General features: G+C 41.5%; 1 protein-coding gene across 3 annotated transcripts in view; it reads right to left on the reverse strand.

The window, feature by feature from the left end:
- Positions 1 to 21,744, reverse strand: part of Syne1 (spectrin repeat containing nuclear envelope protein 1) — a 461,524-nt gene that overhangs the window by 317,665 nt on the left and 122,115 nt on the right. For all 3 annotated transcript variants that reach the window (XM_041680032.1, XM_041680030.1, XM_041680029.1), the window contains 3 exons: positions 19,059 to 19,166; positions 13,499 to 13,636; positions 12,361 to 12,525 (listed from right to left, as the gene is read on the reverse strand). In XM_041680032.1, coding sequence (XP_041535966.1) covers positions 12,361 to 12,525; positions 13,499 to 13,636; positions 19,059 to 19,166 — 411 coding nt within the window. The remainder of the gene's footprint in view (positions 1 to 12,360; positions 12,526 to 13,498; positions 13,637 to 19,058; positions 19,167 to 21,744) is intronic.

The raw sequence follows: 21,744 nt of genomic DNA on the forward strand, positions 1-21,744 counted from the left end.
ATGGGATCACAACTATAAGTAAAAACAAGATAAAAATTCAGACGGTCCAGAGCAGGCATCAACACAGCATGTAGGATGCTGGACTTTGAGACATGAACAAGATGAGACACTAGAAATGGATTTCCTTGATGGGGTTGGAATCTCTTACAGAAAGGCTAAGGCCAGATTCAGCGAGCATGCAGGAGCGAGGGGCGGGTAATAGTCACCAAGGTTAGGGACTAGCTACCAAGAGTGACAGCCAGGGAAACACAGAGCCAGGAAAATGTCAGCTATTGTATAATGAACGTTAGTTTGTAAGTTGGAAGGAATCCTAGTGATTAGAGATGGTTCAAACGTGGGTTTTCTATATTGTCAAATACCTATGGTTGAACTTCTAGGAAGACCACAGCATCCCTGTGACTTACAGCTTCAGCTCAGTAGAGGGAAAGCTGTAGAGGACAGGAAACGAGCTGTGTTGGGTGCAGTGGTGGCTGCCTGCTATGCCAGGACCTGGGAGTGCTGTGAGTTTGAGCCTGAGCTACAGAATGGGACTTTGTCTCAAGAAACCTAAAAGAACCAAAGGAAGAAAGGGAGAGAGAGATAGGGAGAAATCCTGGGAGAAAAGAAAAACCAGACAAAAACTTCTCTTTACAAATAGAAAAAAAAAGGGAAAGGACAAAAAGAAAATAGTCAAATGGTTAATATTCAGGTATAGAATATGCTATGAATAAATACAAAGTACATAACTTTATATGATAAAGGCCTGAGATTGTCAGGTTAGAGGAACAAGCAAAAGCAGTTACATGAGAGATAAAAGAGCATATTTGTATGTAGATGAAGAAAAAATGAAAGGGAAAGTTGTTTTTTTTTTTTCTTTTTTAAGAATAAGAGAATAACATCTACCCATCAGGACAATAGGAAGGCTGGAATTTTTAGATTATAAAATACATTAGGAAGATTTCATATGTACCATAAATAATTACAATAAGTAATGAATGTATTGATAATCAGAGTCCCACATTAATAGACGATGTATTGATTCAGAGACTGAATTTACATAGTCAATGTCAAAATACATAAAAACTGATAAAGCAGTATAAGACTAGTTGGTCCTGGGCATGGGTGTGGGAGAGCTGGCCCCACCCCTCATCAGTTGCTGCTATTTGAAGAGCTAGCTCCACCACTCGCCTGGGCAGTGTGCAAGAGCTGGCCCTGGTGGTATGGGCACAGGAGAACTGGCCCTGATGGTTTGATGGTGTGGGTGCAGGAGAATTAGCCCCAGCCCTCACCTGGGCAGGGTGGAAGAGCTGGCCCTGGTGGTATGGGTGTGGAAGAACTGGAAAGCTGACAACTCAGCTACCACCCATGCCCAGATCCTGGGCTTTGAGTTGGCCTGTGCCAACATCTATTTCATCTATGAGATGTTGGAGCAGGTGAAAGGGTCCTGCAGAACCCAGGTTACAGAATCTATTTGATTCATGGCAACAGCAGGATATCCGAGGGGTATCTCAGTCTACTGTTGATAGTGTGGTAGAAGCCAGGGGCCTCAAACCAGACTAAAGGCTCATCACAGTGAACATTTGCAAGTAAAATTTGTTAGACAGAGGGGTAGACTATGGGATGCACTGTGGCACGTTGTAGCTTCCATGATAAGACTTTTTTTTTTTTAAATTTTAGTTTTCTGTTTTCTTTTGGGGAGGTTACAAGGGTAGAGGTCAGATATGAAAGGACTAGGAAATGAGTGGAATTGGAGTACATGATGTGAAATTCAAAAAGAATCAATACAAAATTATGGGGGAAGCCTATAATAAACAAACAGCATAGAAACTGGCAAACCTACACTGCTGTGGGAATTATCAACACACCTCCTTCAGTTACCAAGAGGGAGCAAAAGAAACAAGTGGATCCCACATTGTGGAGTAAGGGAAGTTAATGAGGGCCCAAAAACGATGAAGAAGATGGGAAAAAAGAATATTAGTGGAGAGAGAAAATTCCTTAGGGATGCCCAGGGCAAAGATATCATGGTGGACTATACTTGGCTCTGAGGCCATCATTACTGTGAATTTTCACCAGTCTCTTATTTAAATTAAAACATAAACATTCCCTCTCCTTTTTGTCCCCAAATCTTTATTTGCTTATTTACTACATTTATTACCTTTATCTGCATCCTTTAGAGATACTGAAAGTCAGGGATCAGTGATGGAGGTGGGTCTTGTATCTTATCTGTTGCTAACTAATAAAGAAAACTGCTTGGCCCTTTGATAGGACAGAAAATTGATAGGCGGAGTAAACAGAACAGAATGCTGGGAGAAAGAAGCCGAGTCAGGCAGTAGCCATGATTCTCCCACTCCAGACAGACGGAGGTTAAGATCTTTCCTGGTAAGCCACCTTGTGGTGTTATACAGATTATTAGAAATGGGTTAGATCAATATGTAAGAGCTAGCCAATAAGAGGCTGGAACTAATGGGCCAGGCAGTTTTTAAAAGAATACAGTTTCCGTGTAATTATTTCGGGGCATAAGCTAGCCGTGCGGGCGGCTGGGTGCCAGGAACGCAGCCCCGCCGCTCATATCACAACAGATCAGTGTCTCCATGAATAAAAATAGATCATGAATACTCTGAACACTACTTAATGCTGTGCAGGTGCTCACTAAAAGTATATTGAAAACTAGGAAAGACTAGAGACAGAGAAAGCTAGGTAAGCAGGGAGAAAAGTGGGAAGCCAAATGAAAGAAGAGTTTCATGGACACGGAAGTGCTTTATAAAATGTCTCTGATGGATGAAGAATGAGGATGGCTAAGAGCTGGCCGATCTTGTTCAACTTGACATGGGTCACGTAGTAGTGATGGTTTATTACAATGGTTTTCAGAGGAAACATAGGGCTCAAAAAGGAGACACAGAAAAGTCTTAAGAGTGTATTTGTATAAACAGAATTAGGGCATTTGGACAATAGCTGATAAGGCAGGTAGGGTGAAGAAAAAGACAAAATGGGAGGAAACAACTCTGTCTGTGCACACACACACGTGTGTGTGTGTGTGTGTGTGTGTGTGTGTGTGTGTGTGTTGTTAGGGGGAACCCGATGGAGAGAGATGTATAAAACAATGGAACAGGGAAATGTAACTGTGTATCCTTCAAAGGAAGGGGAGGATAGTATCTAAGGCTCATGGAGTGACTGGCCCTGGTTGGGCGCACAGATGGTTCATCCACAGCAGCAGAAGTAAGGATGGAGTATTTGGGCACAGATGCAAGTAGGTGGGTTGATGTATTTGTGGGAGCTTGCGGAAATTCTTTTCTGATTGCTTCTATTTTTCTTGGGGAAATAGGAAGCAGTGTCATCAGCTAAGAGTGAGGACAGGGAGGAGGTGTGGAAGGCTGAGGAGACACGGTATGAAATAAATGTCCCAGAAATGGAGAGGGCTTGGAATTAGGAAAGGCCTTGTGACTGTTACACAGCCTTGGGAGCCCAGTTGGGTTAGTCACTGTGTTGGAACGTGGGGGTTCTCCAGCCTCATCAGCTGCCTGTGTGGGGGCATGGTCTATGCAGACACTGTTTTTAATCAGAGTTATATTTTTACCAGGCTAGTAAGAAAAGGTGAGACATGAACAAGGGAATTGAGGATGAACCCAGTGAGTGACTTTTATGAAACAACACAAAGGGTAAAGGATGAAATAAAATTAAAGGCAATAGAGTCAAATGGTCATAGCGTTAAGAATTAAGGGGTCCAGATGGATGAAAACTTTCTCGATTGGAGACTGGATTGCTTGACAAAGCAGTTGTGGAGAGTTCCAGCTACTGATGATGATGATAACTAGGATAATGGAGAGCGTGGTGGTGGTCAGGCATGGTGCAGGATCACCAGAGAAGAGGTGAAGGTATTGAGAGATCAAGTAGTGTGAGGATCATTTATGGGATGTTGAACATTCTAATTATCATGCCAGGAATCACCATCAGGAAATGAAACTCGCAAGAAGGAGAGAAAATGACTTGAGTGGGGTTAATAGTACAAGGAGGCTCAGGAGATGGTGGAGATAGAATACCATTCTCATGGTGTGGGAGGTCCTTCTGTCTATGTGTTGCTTTTACTGGTTAATGAATAAAGAAACTGCGTTGGACCTATAGCAAGGCAGAACTTAGGTAGGCAAAGAAAACTGAACTGAATGCTGGGAGAAGGAAGGCAGAGAGAGAGAGAGAGAGAGAGAGAGAGAGAGAGAGAGAGAGATGCCATGGAGCAGCTACCTGAGTCAGACATGCTGAAATTTTGCCGGCAAACAACTGCCACATGGCAATACACCGGTTAATGGAGATGGGTTAAATTAATGTGTAAGAGTTAGCCAATAAGAAGCTAGAGCTAATGGGCCAGCAGTGATTTAAATAATACAGTTTCTGTGTGATTATTTTGGTTCTGGGCACCAGGGCAAACAAGCAGCTCTCTCCTGCAACATTCTCATGGTTCCTTAGTACTTGAAATTCTTGCCTTGCCAACAAAGTATGACTCCTGTTAAACGCAACATGTCAACAACTTTGTGGGCACTAAATGGAGCTTGGAACTTCAGACAATTATGTGGCTTTGAGTAATGCATTTATTTTTCTTCCTGCCCATAGTAAATCTATCTACAGAAGAGGGTGGCAATGTTATGTCATATCCTTTTGTTAAATGTTCAGTAAAATTAGTTACTTAGATTAAAACATGACGTGGGATGTCCTTCTGTATATGTGCTGCTTCTATTGGTCAATGAATAAAGCCACTTTGGCCTATGGCAGGGCAGAATATAGCAAGGCTGGAAGATAAATAGAGAGAGAGTAGGCAGAGTCAAGAAATCGCCATGTGGCTGCTGAGGGAGAAATATGCCGCTGGAAACTTACCAGTAGGCCACAGCCTCATGATGATACACAGATTAATAGAAAGGGTTAATTTAAGATGTAAGAGTTAGTTAATAAGAAGCCTGAGCTAATAGGCCATTTCTATTTATCTGTGTATCACCACAAGGCTGTGGCCTACTGGTAAGGTTTCGGTGGCATCTTTTTCCTTTGGCAGCTACATGACATCTCCTTGACTCTGCCTACTCTCTATATATATATCTCTTGCAACCTGTCTATATTCTGCCCTGCCATAGGTCAAAGTAACTTTATTCATTAATCAATAAAAGCAACACATAAATAAAAGGATATCCCACATCAGAAACATGGCTGAATCCTCCATAATCACCTACAAGGGATATTTTCTCTTTCTAGAGAAATGAGCATAAAGCTCTCTAGAAAATATAAAGAATTACAGAGCTATACTTTGTATAATTAATGTACTCTGATATAATATACATATTAGTTAACTTAAAATTATGATAAAAAAACAGGGTTGCTCATGGGATTTGCCGCCCTCTTCTGGCCTCCACAGGCACATACACACACACACACACACACACACACACACACACACACACACACGCACAGAAGCATAAAAATAAAATAGATAGTAAAAAGAAATCACCATAGAACTGTTTATAAGGAGAATTATCTACAGTATACATTTTTAAATACTTAACTTGTACACTGGCAACATAGTAAGTGAAGAAAACATGTTATATAAATATACTTTTTCTTATGTGGTGAGTTCATAAAAAATTAAGCATTCTAGGTTTCCATAACATGTTTAAGTTTTTTTGAAATCAGAATTCCTTTTCATACTAGAAAGACAAGCTAATGCTTTCAAACATCCTGTTTATGCACACAGACTCCCCTGGCATGCTTTTCTCAGGTGGCTGATCTCTTACCAAGTCTGATATGCCTGCCCAGTTGGGTTATATCACACATGGATTGTGTGCTACTTTAGGATTTTAATGAAAAATGATCCAAACTTCCTATTTTCGCACTTCACTTTCCTGTTAAGTACCTAATAAGTATACTCTGAATAAATTAGAATTGATTGCATAATTGCAATGATGCTCTATGACCATGCTACTCTAACTGCCTGTGACCAGGTCTATGGAGAGGTCTGCCTCAATAAAAACCATCATTCTGTGATCCACCTGGACTTGTCCTCCGCTTGCCTCTGTTTGTTTCTTGTTGTTCCACTATTGCATGCTTCAATTTTCTCATTGTCTGTTTCCCCCTTCACTTTATATCCACATCTTCATGATCACCCATTCCTATGCACCTCCCTACTTTCCATCTTATCTGGTCATTATTTCTTGTTTATCATATTTGGGTAGGTGGTTGGATGGCCAGCATAGGCACATGCATGCTCTTTCTGATTCTCTCATCTCTGTCTCTTTCTCTTTTGTGAACTATATATCTACTATATCTATCACCATAATAATCTATCATAATGATATGTCTATCATAATAATCTACCTTCTATTTATTTATATAATAATAATCTATCTACTATCTATCTATTATCATAATAATCTATCCTATATCTATCATAATAATAATCTATCTTTCATCTATCTCCTATCTGTCTGTCTATCTATCTATCTATCTATCTATCTATCTATCTATCTATCATCCATCTTCCTCTCATCAGAATGGCTCATATAGTCAGTGACACGCACAGAGGACCATGTGAATCATCCAACTGAAAAGTCATTCTGTGGGAAAATTACCACCATCTGTGGAAACTTCTATAACATTCTAGCAAATGGCACACACTTGCATTTGTTCTGTGCTCAAGGTTTTAGTGCATAAACAACAGTCACGTGGTGTTTGTCATACCTCCGATTTGGAGGCCCCACCTCCTACCATATGCTTTTCCCTCCCCAGCGCTGGAAAGCTACCATGGAAGAAACCTTTGATGGAAGCTTCTTTACTCACACACAGACCCACAACTCATGCACATTCTACATCACATTTAAAATTCTAAGGTAACTTCTTTTGTGTTAGACACATTAATTTAAAATATTTTCAGTTGTTACTTATTTTATAGGAAATTATTACATGGGACACATACTTACTAATCTGTGAGAATGGTAGTCTGCGTACTCCTGTTTAGAACTTTTCTTCCATTTGTTTGTACTTTGTATCCCATGATGCAATGGGCCCAGGGCTTCTCATTCTGAATGTGTGATGTGTCTTGAACTTAGCTGAGACTTGAACTTTGGCTCCTCTACAGACTAACCCTACAATTACTGAGACAGAGGCATAGACAGGAAGGTCCAGACTCGTGTGTGTGTGTGTGTGTGTGTGTGTGTGTGTGTGTATTTGCAGAGATAGAACAGACCTCAGAGTTACACTGTAATTTGAAAAAGCAGATGACAGGGAATTCTGCATGTCTGTTTGTGCAAATTGATAGTGTCAGGGAGAAATGTGGAATGAGATAATAAGCAAATCAAAAGTTTTTCTGAACACAGTCACTCATGGATTAGGACAGGGAGCCCAGGAACAAACGATCAATTCATTTTTGGCAAAAATACCCAAAATACACTATTGGAAAGACAATCTATCTCATTGACAATTGGAAAAGTATGATAATGGATCCTCTATTTCACTGCTTGTACAAGAATCAGCTCACACAGTCTTAAATAAAGGAGCAAATACTATAGAAGACAAAAACCAAATAAACAAAAATACCCCTGTGAGAAGCTTAGAGTGGCATGCGTGTTTAATCCCAGACCTCAGGATGCACAGACAGGCAGATCTCTGTCTCTGTAAGTTTGAGGTTAGCCTGGTCTATTTATCAAGTTCTAGGCTCGCCAGGGCCACATAGTGAAACACTGTCTAAAACAAAAAGAAAGAAGAAAGGATGGGAGGAATGAAGCAATGAGTGAACACAGGCAGGCTGGCCAGTGGCGTTAGGTGTAGTTTGCTAGAACCCCCAAAGCACAGACAGCAAATGCAAAAGGAGGCAAGTAGAATTGTGTCAGGCTAAAGGGCTATAGAACAAGGAAAATCGCTAACAGAGATGACCAGAAACAAGTATTTGCCAGTCATTTACAGAGTTAGGGGGGCTTAGAAACTCTCTCTATGACAAATTGCCAGATAAAATCTAGTTAAGGAGAGGAGGTTTATTTAACTTGTAGATTTAGGGACTCCTGTCTTCCATAGTAGGAAGGGTGTGGAAGGCAACTCACAGCATGCCCACTAGACAGCATAGAACATACTTTGCCTTTTCTTCGACTTGGGCTACATGCCTGCAGGAAAGGGAGCTGCCCATAGTCAATGAGATGCTTCTCCCCTTAGTTAATCTTATTTGGCTTGCCCTCCCAGCCCCCACCTGGTATACTTTACTAGCACCCTAGGTACTTCTCAAGCCAATCAGGTTGACAGTCAAGATCACCCACCACCAGGGGCTAATATAAAAAAGTATCAAGGAACTTAATCAAAAGAGAGTAAGAAACAAATACCTCTGTTAAAAATGACAAAGGACTTGGGCAAAAAAAAAAAAAGACAAAGAAGTAGACGGTAGATGGCTGTAAAAAGTTCAACATACTGAGTGATTATAGGAATCTAAATTCAAACCACAATGAGATATTACTGCATGCCTGCGAGGGTAGCTATTATCATAAACATGGAGCATAACAAGAGTTGGTGGGGATATGGAAAGAAGCAAAGCCTTAGATAGTGTTGACTACAATATAAATCAGGGCAGTCACTTTGGAAAAGGGAGCTTTGCTGAAAAAATTGAAAATAGGAATTCCAGAGTAAGGTGGAGGAATAGAAGCTTATTGCTGGAATGAGAAGAGTCAGGACAACACAATATTCCAAAGAGTAAAATGGAGAAAGACCCCCAAAAATAAGAAAGGGGTCAATGGGACAGCCCAAGGCAGAGAGTAATGGAAAGACAACAGAGAAAGTGGCCCCCAGCTCTAGTCCCAGCTGTGTGGTTTGCGGCAGCAGACAAAGCCTCAACCACAGTGTAGGTCTGATAGGATTGCCAGTCCTAGACGCAGGAGCGGTGGATGGGCCTCTCAAGCTTTAACGTCAATGTGGGGTCTGGTGTGACAGTGAGAGCATCAGAAAGCAGAGCCATTTTGACACTACCTACACCTGGGGGCTACAGCCAGGCTCACAAGATATGAGAGGAGGCATATTGGAACTGAGTTACCCACTCAGACCTGAAATCAAGGCACAACCCTGGAGGCTGGGCACATCGTGTTCCAGTGGCTGGATGGGAGATGCTACAACAGGCGTTCACAGAGCAGGATGTGCGTAAGCACAGAGTGACTGAGAAGCGTGGGTCTCAACGAGCTTGGGCCAGAGAGGACTCGGTGATCAGGGCTGTTACCTTCATTGTTTCTGGGTGATTGCTGTGAAGGTTGAGGGTTCCAAGCTGAGGCAGGCAGGATATACCACTGCCTCACTAATATGTTATTTGGTGCTTAGGATGACTGAACTCTGAACAATTGCTTCATTTTCCCAGCGGGTGATTATGGGCAGGACTTGAAAGCCTTAAAACCCATAGACAAGATAATTTATAGCATCCATTGGAGAGCTGTGTCCTGTTTTGTTTATTATCCTGCTCTCTGATGCGCTTGGTGATGCCCCTTTGGCTTGGATGCGTGCTGTCTGCATGTTTACAGGCTGGGGCATTCTGGAGTGAGTGGAAACCTTCCCAGGATACAGGTCATGGAGGTCATATGGGCCAGCACAGTTCCCAGGACACAAAGAAAGAAAGCTCCTAAATAAAATCAGCCTGGAGGTGACCACTGACTCCTGACAGGATCATGCTCAAGCCATGACTCACGACTCCTTTGCCCAAACTTAGCAGGTTCCAATATCAGAGGGGATGGAAAATGGATTTTTGAAAATCCTTTGTCTTTAAAAAGACACAAAAATTAAAACAAACAAACAAACAGGCTTACTTTCCTTTTTATTCATTTTAGTGTTCTTTTTATAGCATCTTTCTTGGGAAAAGCCACTCAACTTTTGTTACTAAGCATCCCATCAGCTCAACTTTATTCCCGCATTGCCTTTATTTTTTGATCATACTTTTTCCACTTATACTATTCTGTTTTTCTTAAACCCTCTTCTTTCTCCCTTTCTTTGTCTCAAAGGTGATCATTACTTTTACTTTTACTCATATTTAACTCCATTCATTTTTTTTTATTCTCCATTATCTCTCCCATCTCCTCTCTGTCGTTCCTGTGAGCGAGAGTTCCTGGAGAGAAGATATGAGCAAAGACTGACTGACTAATGACAGCTGCCATGGTGTGGAGAGGTCGGGATGCTGTCAATCCAGGATGTAATTATACCTTATCTTGGACTCGCTTTGACCCTCGCCCTTTTAACTCTGTGAACAGCCATTTCTTGAGACCTCTTTACAGGATATTCTGCAGTTCACAGGTTTAGAAAGAAAAACATCTCAGAATTTGTCAATTTGCAGGTAAGTAGCTTCCAGCAACCCCAAAACTAAGAATGTCACTTGAAAGTATTTGAAGCTGTAGCAGAGTTTCCTCATCTTTCTGTAACTTGTTTCTCTGATGTTACCATCAAGGCATTTTTTTAAAAATGTTTATATTTATAACTCTCTTTGTACTGGTTGCTATAAAAACTCTGTGAAACTGGAGCATGGAACCTGGGCCAACCTAGATCCAAGCTCCCCAAGTCACGGTCACTCAAGTATGGCTATACACTATCTCTTACCCTCTTCACAGTAAGAACTGTGTATTTTGTGCGGACAGTGGAATACTTGTTTGCTTTAATGTATTGTTATTGTGTTTCTTCTGTTATTTTCCTTATCCCCCTTGGTCAACGGAAGGCCAGAGATGAAGCCCAGAACTCCATCCTTGTGGAGCCTATGACTTCAAGCCTGATTTCAATTGTCCTGCCACGTTGGATTTTGTTTGGTGATGTTGCTGTCATGGTATTTATTTCTTTTCCCTGGATGGTACCGGCAATGGAGTCCTCAGGAGTAACTTGTCAATGATAAGATGCCCATGTGGAGTTAGAATAGATATTCCTTGCCCTACAAGCGTTGTATACAAATTGCTAGCATAAGAAATACAAATATATATACACACATCATTTATTTTTTAGTCAGGGTTTCTCTGTGTAGCCCTGGCTGTCCTAGAACCTGCTCTGTAGACCCTGCTGACCTCAAACTTTAAGAAAATTTAAGAAAATGGAAGTGTCTGAAGGCAAAAGTGTAAGTGGAGGTGAGTGATGGTGCCACACGTCTGTGCCAGGCTGCTAGACGAGTTAGTCCAGGCTTTGTCTACTGAGATCAAACGGCAAGGCAAGCGTCTCTGTGTCAGGAATTCCAAAGCCAGGGTCTCCGGTGCATAACACGAAGATGCCATGAATTTGGTTTTTGATCTTTTAAATCTTTTAAATTGTATTTAATCTTTTGATCTTTTAAATAGTATTCCCCTCAGGTAATTAAAAACACATCAAACGGTTGACAGAAAAAATATTTTTGATAATAACAGGAGGAGAAATCTCTACATATCAGCTTGTTTTTCATATACATGCTAAAACAGAAACACAGAACAAAAAAAGTAAGAAAAATACATGGTTGCATTAACGTTTGGTCTATTAAAAATAGCATTCTTAGTGATTTAGGCCTGTAGTGTTATAAAATATTTGAGAACAGTAACACACTAACCACACACAGGTCACTAAAGTCCTCAACTGTATCCCAAGGCCTTTATTCCCCATGCACAACTAAAGAATCAGAACTGGAAGTTTTGTTTGTCATTCTTTGAGAAAGAATACAGAGATGAGGTATAGAATCAATGGCCAATCATATTAATACATAAACTCATATCATCGAGAAGCTTATCTTTTTAAAATAAAAAACATAGCCTATAGTCACAGAAATAATTATGGCTGCAGATATGAAAACCTACCCCAGAGTTATTAGAAGGTATTTTATGAAATCAATGTACTGAAATTGTCAGTAATGAGTATAGGCAAGAAAACTACTGCTTCTGGCACCTCCTGGGAGGAAGATTGTGAACTATGGAGGATGGATGTTCAGAGGGGCGCACCTGTGTGCCTTCTGATGAGGCTGCATCTCTGGGGACTCCAAGATGTGACCATCCTGGAAAGGTTTCTGTGGTAGCTTGAATAAGCATGGTCCCTACAGGGACCACATGTTTGAATACTTGGTCCCTAGTTAGTGGAACTGTTTGAAAAGGATTAGGAGGTGTGGCTTTGTTGGATAGCATGTGTCGCTGGGGAGGATTTTGAGATTTCAGAAGCTCACTGCCTTCCCAGTTAGTTCTCTCTTGAATGCTGCTTGTGGATTAGATGTGAGCTCTCAGCAACTGTCCCAGCATCATGCCTGTCCTCCTGCTGCCGTGTCTCCCCTTGTGATGGTCTTGACTCTAACTACCTGGAGCTGTCAACACCCATATTAAATTCGTCCTTTTGTCACTTGCCTTATCCAGGGTCTTTTCATGGCAATAGAAAAGTAACTAAGACAGTTGCTAGGCAGAATTTTACCTTATGCTGTTCAAGCTTCCGCTGTATCGTCTTTGCTGTTTCTTCGTGGACCTGCTGAATGGTGATCTCTTCTCTCAGGGCCACCTCTGCCCTGTATAGCCAGGCACCTATAGTGCCCAGAGGTGCAGGAAGAGATTTGTCCAGCTGTATATGCCAATCAAAGAGCTGAAACAGGAGAATAAAATGTCTCTGCTATAGAAAATAATTCCAGAAAATTTCCCTAAAACTTGAAAATCCACAGAAGACTCATAGAGGGTCTGGGAAGAGAACTCCAAGAAGGGAGGTGCTCACCCCACAAGCATCAAGACTTGAGTTTGATTCCTGGAACCCACACAAGATACCTTGTGCTTGTAACCAATCCCAGCTCTGAGGAAGAAGGGACAGGTGGGTCCCCAGGCCATCCCTCATCAGATTTAAAACCTCCAGTTCTGTGAGAATTGCACATGGCTATGCATGCAACTGCATGAGTGTGTGTGTGTGTGTGTGTGTGTGCTTGCACACACGGATATGCTCATGTACACACGCATATACATGAGAATGAGGGGAGGGGGTGAGAGAGAGAAAGCAAGGTTGATTAAAGAAAAAAAAACCCAGGCTAATTCAATAAATATGGTGAAAGGAAGTATCTCCGTAGCCTGACACTTTGAGCATGAGAGGGAACTAAAGTTGCAGTAAATTTTGAGGAGACAAAATAATGTTAGACACAGAAGGGCCTTGCTAGAACATGCAAGTGACTTTTGTCTATGGGAAGAACCTAGTGACTACTGGTTTCGGTGTGATAAAAGTCACACTGAGTGAAAGTGACCAGGCCTGCCGACAAGCCCAGAGGTTGCAGCATTAATTCACCAGATGTGAGAATCCCACTAAAATCTCCTGTACCAGCAGAAAGGTCTTTCAGGACTTCTGTCTGTTCCCTGGCTGATGGCAGTCTTGTCTGGGATAGGGAAGCAGGGCAGTAGCTGCTATAGCAAGCATGTCCAGCAATGCACAGGGAAGCCTGACCAGAGGGCGAATGTGCTCCCACAATTAACCCTTTCTAGCCTCAGCCAAAGGGAACAGGCCCTGATGCAATCACTGTGAGAAAGACAGTGAAGCGGAGCTTGGCTGAGACGCACACATCCAGAGGAAACTGACTTACCCTGGAGGACACTCTCTCCCAGCACTGTTTCACCAAAGCCTGGTCAAGCGACAGTTTGCCGTCTCTGTGCAGTGGCTGTATCAGATGTTCCACCTGTTTCCTTTTGATCTCATACTGAACTCTGAAGTGCTTAAATGACTAAAAGAGGAAACACAGAAACAATACAGCAATGAACCCCCAAAACCAAAGGCGAAGAAAACCACATCCCCTAAGTGAGGATCCTTTATGGTTGGAGAGTGCTCAGCTCTGTCATTGAAAACATTACCAACAGCAGCCGTAACATTGTCTGCCTGAGACCTTGACCGTGTTTGCTGTTTTCTACATATCGTCCTTTCAGCTTGGCAAAGACAAGCAGCAAAAGCAGGACTAACTCTTAGAAATTAAGAAGTCTGTGCAGAAACGGATGGAAGTGGAAAAAAATAAATGATGCTGAGTGAGCTCACCAGGCTCAGGAAGACAGACATGGGCAGCTGGCTTGCAGATGCAGGTCCCACCTCAGAATACTGGGCTTTATATATTTAACCTGTGCTTCATTTAGAAGCCAGGAAACTAGAAGTGGGCGACTGAAGGCAGACACCCATGGGATGGGGATAGTAAAGGATGGGTAGAAGGAATGTAGAGAGGGAGGACACTGGAAAGAGAGCAAGCACGGAGGGGATGCGAAACAAGGAAATGCAGTATTGGAAGAAGGATAAACTAAAATAAAGGGTGCATGGAAAAGCTGCATAGGAACCTATGATCTTCCACACACCACCCACCCAATTCAATTTGAGGGGTAATACAACACAGGAGACTCAGAAGGAGAAATGGAAGATACTCAGGGTTAAAGGGTTAAATTGGAATAGAGGTTTTGGGGAGATGAGAAAATAGAAGGTTGGATTAGCAAGAAACTAAGGATACATGATTTAGCCATATGGAAATCAACTAGTTTGTAGTATATATTTACACACATGTGCACACATGCACACACATACACACACATGTACACACACACACACACACACAGAGGAGTTTGAACAGAAGTACCCTGCATAGATTGACAATGCTGCTCCCAGAAGGTGTAGTAATAAGAGCGGCGGGGCTGCGTCCCCAGCACCCCAGCTGCCCGCACGGCTAGCTTTACCCGAAATAATTACACGGAAACTGTATTCATTTAAACACTGCTTGGCCCTTTAGCTCTAGCCCTTACTGGCTAATTCTGATATCCGGATCAACCCATCTCTAATAATCTGTGAGCACCGGTCTTACCGGGAAGATTCTAACCTACGTCCATCGTCCATCCTGGGTCGGAGCTTCATCGCGTGTGTCTGCCCAGGAACGGGCAGCATGGCATCTCTGCTCCAGAGAGCAGAGCTGTCAGTCTGAGCTCACTTCCTCTTCCTCCCCGCATTCTCTTCTGTTTACTCCTCCCACCTATGTTTTAACCTATGAGGGCCAGCCAAGCAGTTTCTTTATTACTTAACCAATGAAATCAACAGATTGATATATGACACTCCCACATCAAGAAGGCATGGGTTATGAAATGAAAATCTCAGTCTCGGGCATAACCTACCTCCTCGGGCCACTTTTAGTGACATTTCACTTATATTTTAATAAAGAAAGCTTGCCTGATGATCAGAAAAGTAAAACAGCCACACTGACCAGCCTTATAGACCAGGCAGCAATAACACACACACACATTCAAACCCAGTAGACACACTAGCTTGCTATAGAGACCAGGTGGTAGTGGCACATGCCTTAAATAGAGAGGATTATAAAATGGGAGAAGACAGCTCTCAGGCACAGTCTTATTCTGAGATTCCTGGAGGCAGCATCGCCTTTTCAGACTGAGGTAGTTTGTTTTTAGGATCTTTAAGTTGAACCCCAATTTCTCTCTCTGAGTTTTTGTCAATCATGTTTCAGCCACTGTTTGGTGTGTCCACCATAAAGAGATGGCAAGACCTTATTTCTGAAGACACCACTGACTTGGTTACCGGATGTAGAGAAATCGCCCCACCTCTTTCTCCTGGCTCACTTACACAGCACCGCCATGTGCTGAGAAGGCTGCCAACGAGACAAGACAGCAACGCTCTTATCCAGTGATGAGCAGGGCCTGCTCAAGAATGGCCCGCTGGCTGGAAGTGTCCACTGTGTGAGGTGGCGTGACAGAAGTTATGAGGTTAACAAAGTGCTTTCTGATTGGGCCCACTCCACAGGTGGGATCTTGTGTCCATTACTATAAAAGTTATCCAAAGCCCCTGGCTGGAGATCCCACACCCTATCAGGAAAATCTCCTGTTGTTTCTGCTAAATGGACATGTTGTCAATCTGCATTCTACAGATTTTACGCTTATGCTTGTCGATCTGGGCTGCTCTCAACTTTATAGAGACACTTCTCTTTTCAGTGGGCCATGGCTCGTGCGGAGATTCACAACTGGTCTAAGTGAATAGTAGAAATTATTCTGAGTTCTCTGCTGTATAGGGAATCTGTCTCAACTTCCCACCATCCAAGGACCAGGAAACTTCACTAAAGAGGACAGAGAGAAGGTGATCACTGATATACGGGATGAAAGATGTGGGGTGCCCACTTCTGAACATGACATGCTGATGTATTTATCACCTCACTGCAGCTCTCATGACCTGCGCAAGTTCAAGCCAGTCTGATTTCTCAGAAAATTAGGAAACATCCTTCCTCAAGATACAGTAATACCACTTTTGGGTATATATCCAAAGGATGTTCAATTGTGCCACAAGAACATGTGCTTAACTATGTTCATAGCAGCTTTGTTTGTCATAGCCAGAACCTGGAAACAACCTAAATGCCTCTCGACTGAAGAATGGATAAGGAAAATGTGGTACATTTACACAATGGAGTACTACACAGCAGAAGAAAAATAATGACATCTCGAATTTCGCAGGAAAATGGATGGAGCTAGAAAACATTATGTTGAGTGAGGTAACCCAGACACAGAAAGACAGTTATCACATGTACTCACTCATAGGTGGTTTTTAAACATAAAGAAAAGAAAACCAGCCTATAAACCACAATCCCAGAAAACTTAGACAACAATAAGGACACTAAGAGAGACTTACATAGACTACATGGGAAGTAGAAAGTAGAAAAAGACAAGATCTCCTGAGTAAATTGGGAGCATGGGGACCTTGGGGGAGGGTTGAAGAGGGAGGGGTTAGGCAGGGAGGGGAGCAGAGAAAAACGCAAAGCTCAATAAAAATCAATTTAAAAAATCAAGCCAGTCAAAATTCCAGCTTGGAGGGACCTGAGGCCCCACCCTGAGCTGAGGCGCTATTGACCCTGATGGCTCCTGGAAGGGAGGGACTCACTCTCCTTTATGGATGGCACCTGACAGTTTGCTTATGCTCCAGTATGTGGTCACATGCTTATGAACACAGAGGCAGCACTAGTTGGACTCAAGAGGTTATCAATAACCATAACAAATAAAAGAAGGCATGAAGGTGGGGAGGGATGGGGTGAGGGGCACTAAGGAAAGTTGGGGGATGGTAGTGGTGGGTGATATATATTGCATGATGCTTGAAGCTTTTACAGAGTAAACCATGACTTCAAGATTATTTTAAAACTTTAAAAAGGACTTATTTCTAGTTAAGTAATTTATTAACTAGCTCATGTTTGCCAGAAAAGCATACTTAAATACAAGTATGAATTTATAAATACTAATGAACAAAATAATTGCTTTATCAAGAAGTATTATTATTTATAGTACATCATATTACTATTTATAATATATATTATACGTCAAATAATGCTGAATTAAACATACCTAGATTTACTAATTCTGTATAAAGAGGTTTCCTTCTGGTTTTATTACTTACATAATAATCATTTAATTTTATACTATACAATTTTTAAGTATGCCACGGAATATTTAAAATTTCATCATGCATAGACCTAACCATAGGCTTGAAACTAATATAAAAATAGTTATCCTGAAGTTGTACATTTTTCATAATAAACTAGCAGATATACAAAGTAATTCAATTCACAGACGTGAATTGAAAACTAACATTAATTGTAAATTTGAACATCTAAAATATTACTCCACATCCAGGTTTGAACTGGAAATGCGACTAAGATGTACAATTAGATTACAGGGGCGGGGGATTTCTACAGAGTTCATAGACCCTGGGGAGAATTTCCGTTATTAACTTGCAAGTTCCCCTGAAGAACACTAGGGGGAGCCGACGAACACAAATGTGACCATAAACTCCATCTCTGACTTAATGGCATTCAGAGGCTACAAACATGTAAAAGCAGTCTTTAATTTTGTCCCATAGAATTCTGTGTATGGAAAAACTGGAGATGTGTTTCTTCTGACGAGTCAAATAAGAAGAAAATGCAGGTTATGTAATGCGAACTTGAAAGAGAATTTTCCCCACATGCAGACTGCGGAGAGTCTCTGGCCTTGTTTTAAACGCTGACAGTCATAGGCACCGAAGGGGACTTTCTTTTCATACTTTGCTTGTGTGTCTGTTTCCTGATCCTCTGGTTTCCTCTGATAAAATAATACCTGGTGCTGCTCGGAAATCTAGTGTTTGACGATATGTGTTAGCGCTAAAATTTACCAACAAACAAGACAAACACATCTCCTCTGTTTCTGTACAAACAAGACAAACACATCTCCTCTGTTTCTGTACAAACAAGACAAACACATCTCCTCTGTTTCTGTACTCTGTTTTCTGTTTGCTGGAGTCATCATTTATAATGCAACTCATCGCAGAGAATTTTGTTTTGGGGAGAAGCAGAAGATTACACTGAGTTTCAAAGCAAAAGAATCCATGGAAACTAAAAAAAAAAAAAAGAAAGAAAGGGAAAAAAAAGAAAGAGAGGAAAAGTGGCCGAAATAAAATGGGTGGAGTCTGTGAGAAAATGTGGCTCAGAATGTGTTACATTCAGCTTGCCCACTGAAATGAAGTGGAATTTGAAATGGGAGGAAAATAACAACATGGCAGGGAAGAAGTCACAACTTTTTAATGGGAAAAGCCTGCTGTGGCAAGATCTCCTTGGACGTGTAAATTGAAAGCAGAAAGTCAGCTGCTGGCATCCTGAGGAGACTGGACACAGCACTCTGCCTCAGCTCAAGGCCATCTGTCTTGAGCTGGACAGGTTGCAGTCCTGAGACTCATCCCCTCAGGCAACCCTCAGCAGATACTTGGGAAATTCTTTTGTAAGCCCCACTTGGTTTAGTAACTTCCATTGGTCTCAAGTCAGCTGTTGGTTGCAGTGGATTTTTATGTCTGTTGACATCTGAAACTCTAAGGGTCTTTGAGAACAATGACGCTATCTTTTTGTTCCGCATTGTGGATAAGATCGAGCTGTAAGAAATGATGACAGCTCAGCCCTCTGTACCGAGGACACAGTGCAACCTCAAGGTACCTGCTTAGGGAGAATCAGGATCGTTCTCTCAAAATTTAAGACAATGCTTGGTACTTATTTAAAGAATCTTCCCAACAGTATGATTCGGAAGACTAGATATACATTCCATGACTTATCTTCATCTTATGCATGAAAAGCTTTCGAAACATCCAGCTCTCTTTCCCACACTTACCTGATATCTGTCCTGCAGGTTCGACTCTGTCATCTGAGCTCTAGTCAAATCTCTCTCAAACTGTTCTATCCAAACTTTGGTTTCCTTCAAAATTAGTCTGTCTTCTCTCTGGAAACCAGGAAACATTGCAATGTTGTTAGTACTGTACAATCAATCTCTGGTTACAATTTGTACTTAGTACACGCCAAATATTTTCTGGTATTGCTCTTCTCCTTGTTCTTCATCTTTTTTGTAGTGTAAGAAACAAAACTGATTCCGGATAAAATGTCTTTGAAGTACTAAAATTATCTTTCTTCCTTTTCCCTTTCAACACTAAGGGAACGTTCGTGTGGACTGAAGTTAGAGCACTAACTGATTAAATAAGGAAAAACGTGCTCAAAATAGAAAATTTTGCATCCAAAATATACCCAGAAAAGGTGGTGTCTATAAAAGAGACACAAGCCTGGGGGTACTTCCCAAACACCAGTAACTGATAATCCCGGAAACTGCTATGAATGGAGTAAATTGTGGTTGTCAAGGAGTCATCAAAACATTAGACAAATCCCACCTACTACTATTTTAAATATGCTATTACTGTATTTACTATATGTACAGAAAATGCACATAGACCATTCGCTTTTATTTCCTGCACCCTTGCTGCATGATTCTTATTGTCGATTTACCAAGTTATCTGCAGAATGAGTTGTCCAGTATTCATCCACTTACCCATATCTACAAACACAGAAACATTCCAGTACCAACGAAGTGAAAATTCTAATTTTTCATAGGATTTCATTTCTTATAGGAATGTCAAGGAGGATAGAAACTGATTTCACATGGTTTTCTTGTGTGCACTTGCAAACGACTTTCAGGTACAGCATCTTGCTGGCCTGACTGATCACATACCCTTCTTAGTCATTAGGAGACAACTTGAAGTCCCCTACTGTTATACCCTGGACAGAGAGAGGCACAAAATATTGGTGTGATCCATGACTTGTCCCATCATTGGGTCTGGTAGATATAGGTATCTTTATCCTAGACAGCTCTTTCCCCCCTTTGCTGAGATCTCCTCTGAGAACTTTTTCCTGAAATAGAGGAGTTTTCTAGGCTAGTTTATGTCAACATTTAAAAGGCATTACACTCACCTGGAGGGATTGTGACAGCCCAGAAGGTGAGGCTGGCTCAATAGATGTGGGAGACACTCAAGAATTGCTATCACAAATATTCGGGTGACCCCAGCTCTTGTTTCAGCACACAGAACCACAGGGAGGACTGTCCTCTATGAACCTGAAGCAGCCTTAGCCCCTATACCCATCCTGCCTGATGTCTGCCATTGCTTTCATCTCCAGTGGCTAAAGGGCAGCTTGTCACTCCGTATCTCTCAATAGATGGCAATGGAATAATGATGAACTGGTTGTGTATTTATTAAGAAAACCCTGAAACTGGGGCCAGCCTGCAGAACCTCAGCTCTCCCCATGATGTTCTTATGAATGAGCAGGTGAATGTAATCAAGGTCACGTTTTATTATGAGTTGATTTTCATGAACACAATGAACCTATTAATGAATGTACAGCTCTGATCTGTGAGGGAAAATAACCCCTGTTTATCTCCCAGGAACAGGAAGTCAAACTGGCCACTCCTCCTCCCCGGCCTTTGTCTCAGTGAACTAAGAATGCCACCGCCAGCCTTCTATGGTAGGTATCTTGTCAACTTCTGACATACCCTGGGAACTGACCCTAAGAACAGCTGCTGTTATTAGATGACATGACTTCAGGAGTCATCGGGGGATTGTGCTCTGAAATGACGGTATTAGAGTCTGTGCAGCAGAGGGCCCTGGTGGTGGGGAAAAAACAGACCTTCTGAAGAGGTGAGGGGGATGCAGCTACCCTTACACTCAATATCTCCTTTTGTAATAGGAAAATGAAGTTCTAAACAAAACCAAGAGTCTCATAAACTATTGGTTCAGTGGCTTTTCTTCAAATGGTGACTTCCACATGCATTTGAAAGATACAGGGGTCTCTTTGCCTACATTTCAAGCCAAACACCAGCACACCAAACTAGCTTGACTATCAGCATTCCTTCCTTTTCTCTCTTTTAAACACAAAGGCACCCTTATACTTTTATGGCATGTTTATATAGGCAAAAACTTAGGCTGTGTGGATCAGGAAACAAAAATAATTTCATACTTGACATAAAATTAGTTACTTCTAGCCTTTTATCCCCATGTTGGCATAAATCTATTGCAATAATAGATATTCATGCCCAGGGCCTAGAAATTATATAAAGAAATATGTAGAAGTTAAAAGATAGGCTAAACACTCAACAACTTGAACACAAGCATTCATTTTGCAAATACTTATACATATATGTAGCGTTTACTACATGTATGGACTTTGACCCAATATTGAGCTAAAGAGATGTCCTCAGACTGGGGACAAGCTGGATTTTTACTTTTTTCAGTGGTTTTCTGCTTCATATTTTAAGATGTCAAAATAGTCACTTCACTTGCCTTCTACTTTGTACATCACATTTCAGAAAAGCCAACAGAATCACCACGGATCTCTTTCTATTAGTGCTGGTAAGTACATTATTTGATACCATATTAAAAATTAGTGGGCTTAGGTAGACACTAATATTTAGTCACATAGACACATATTATTTGTTATGCCAGAAAGCAAATAAATTTGCATGATGGATAATTAACATT

The sequence above is a fragment of the Microtus oregoni genome, unplaced genomic scaffold, assembly GCF_018167655.1.
Source record: "Microtus oregoni isolate MIOR12 unplaced genomic scaffold, Mior012 000033F_ref0000390, whole genome shotgun sequence".
Lineage (NCBI taxonomy): Eukaryota > Metazoa > Chordata > Mammalia > Rodentia > Cricetidae > Microtus > Microtus oregoni.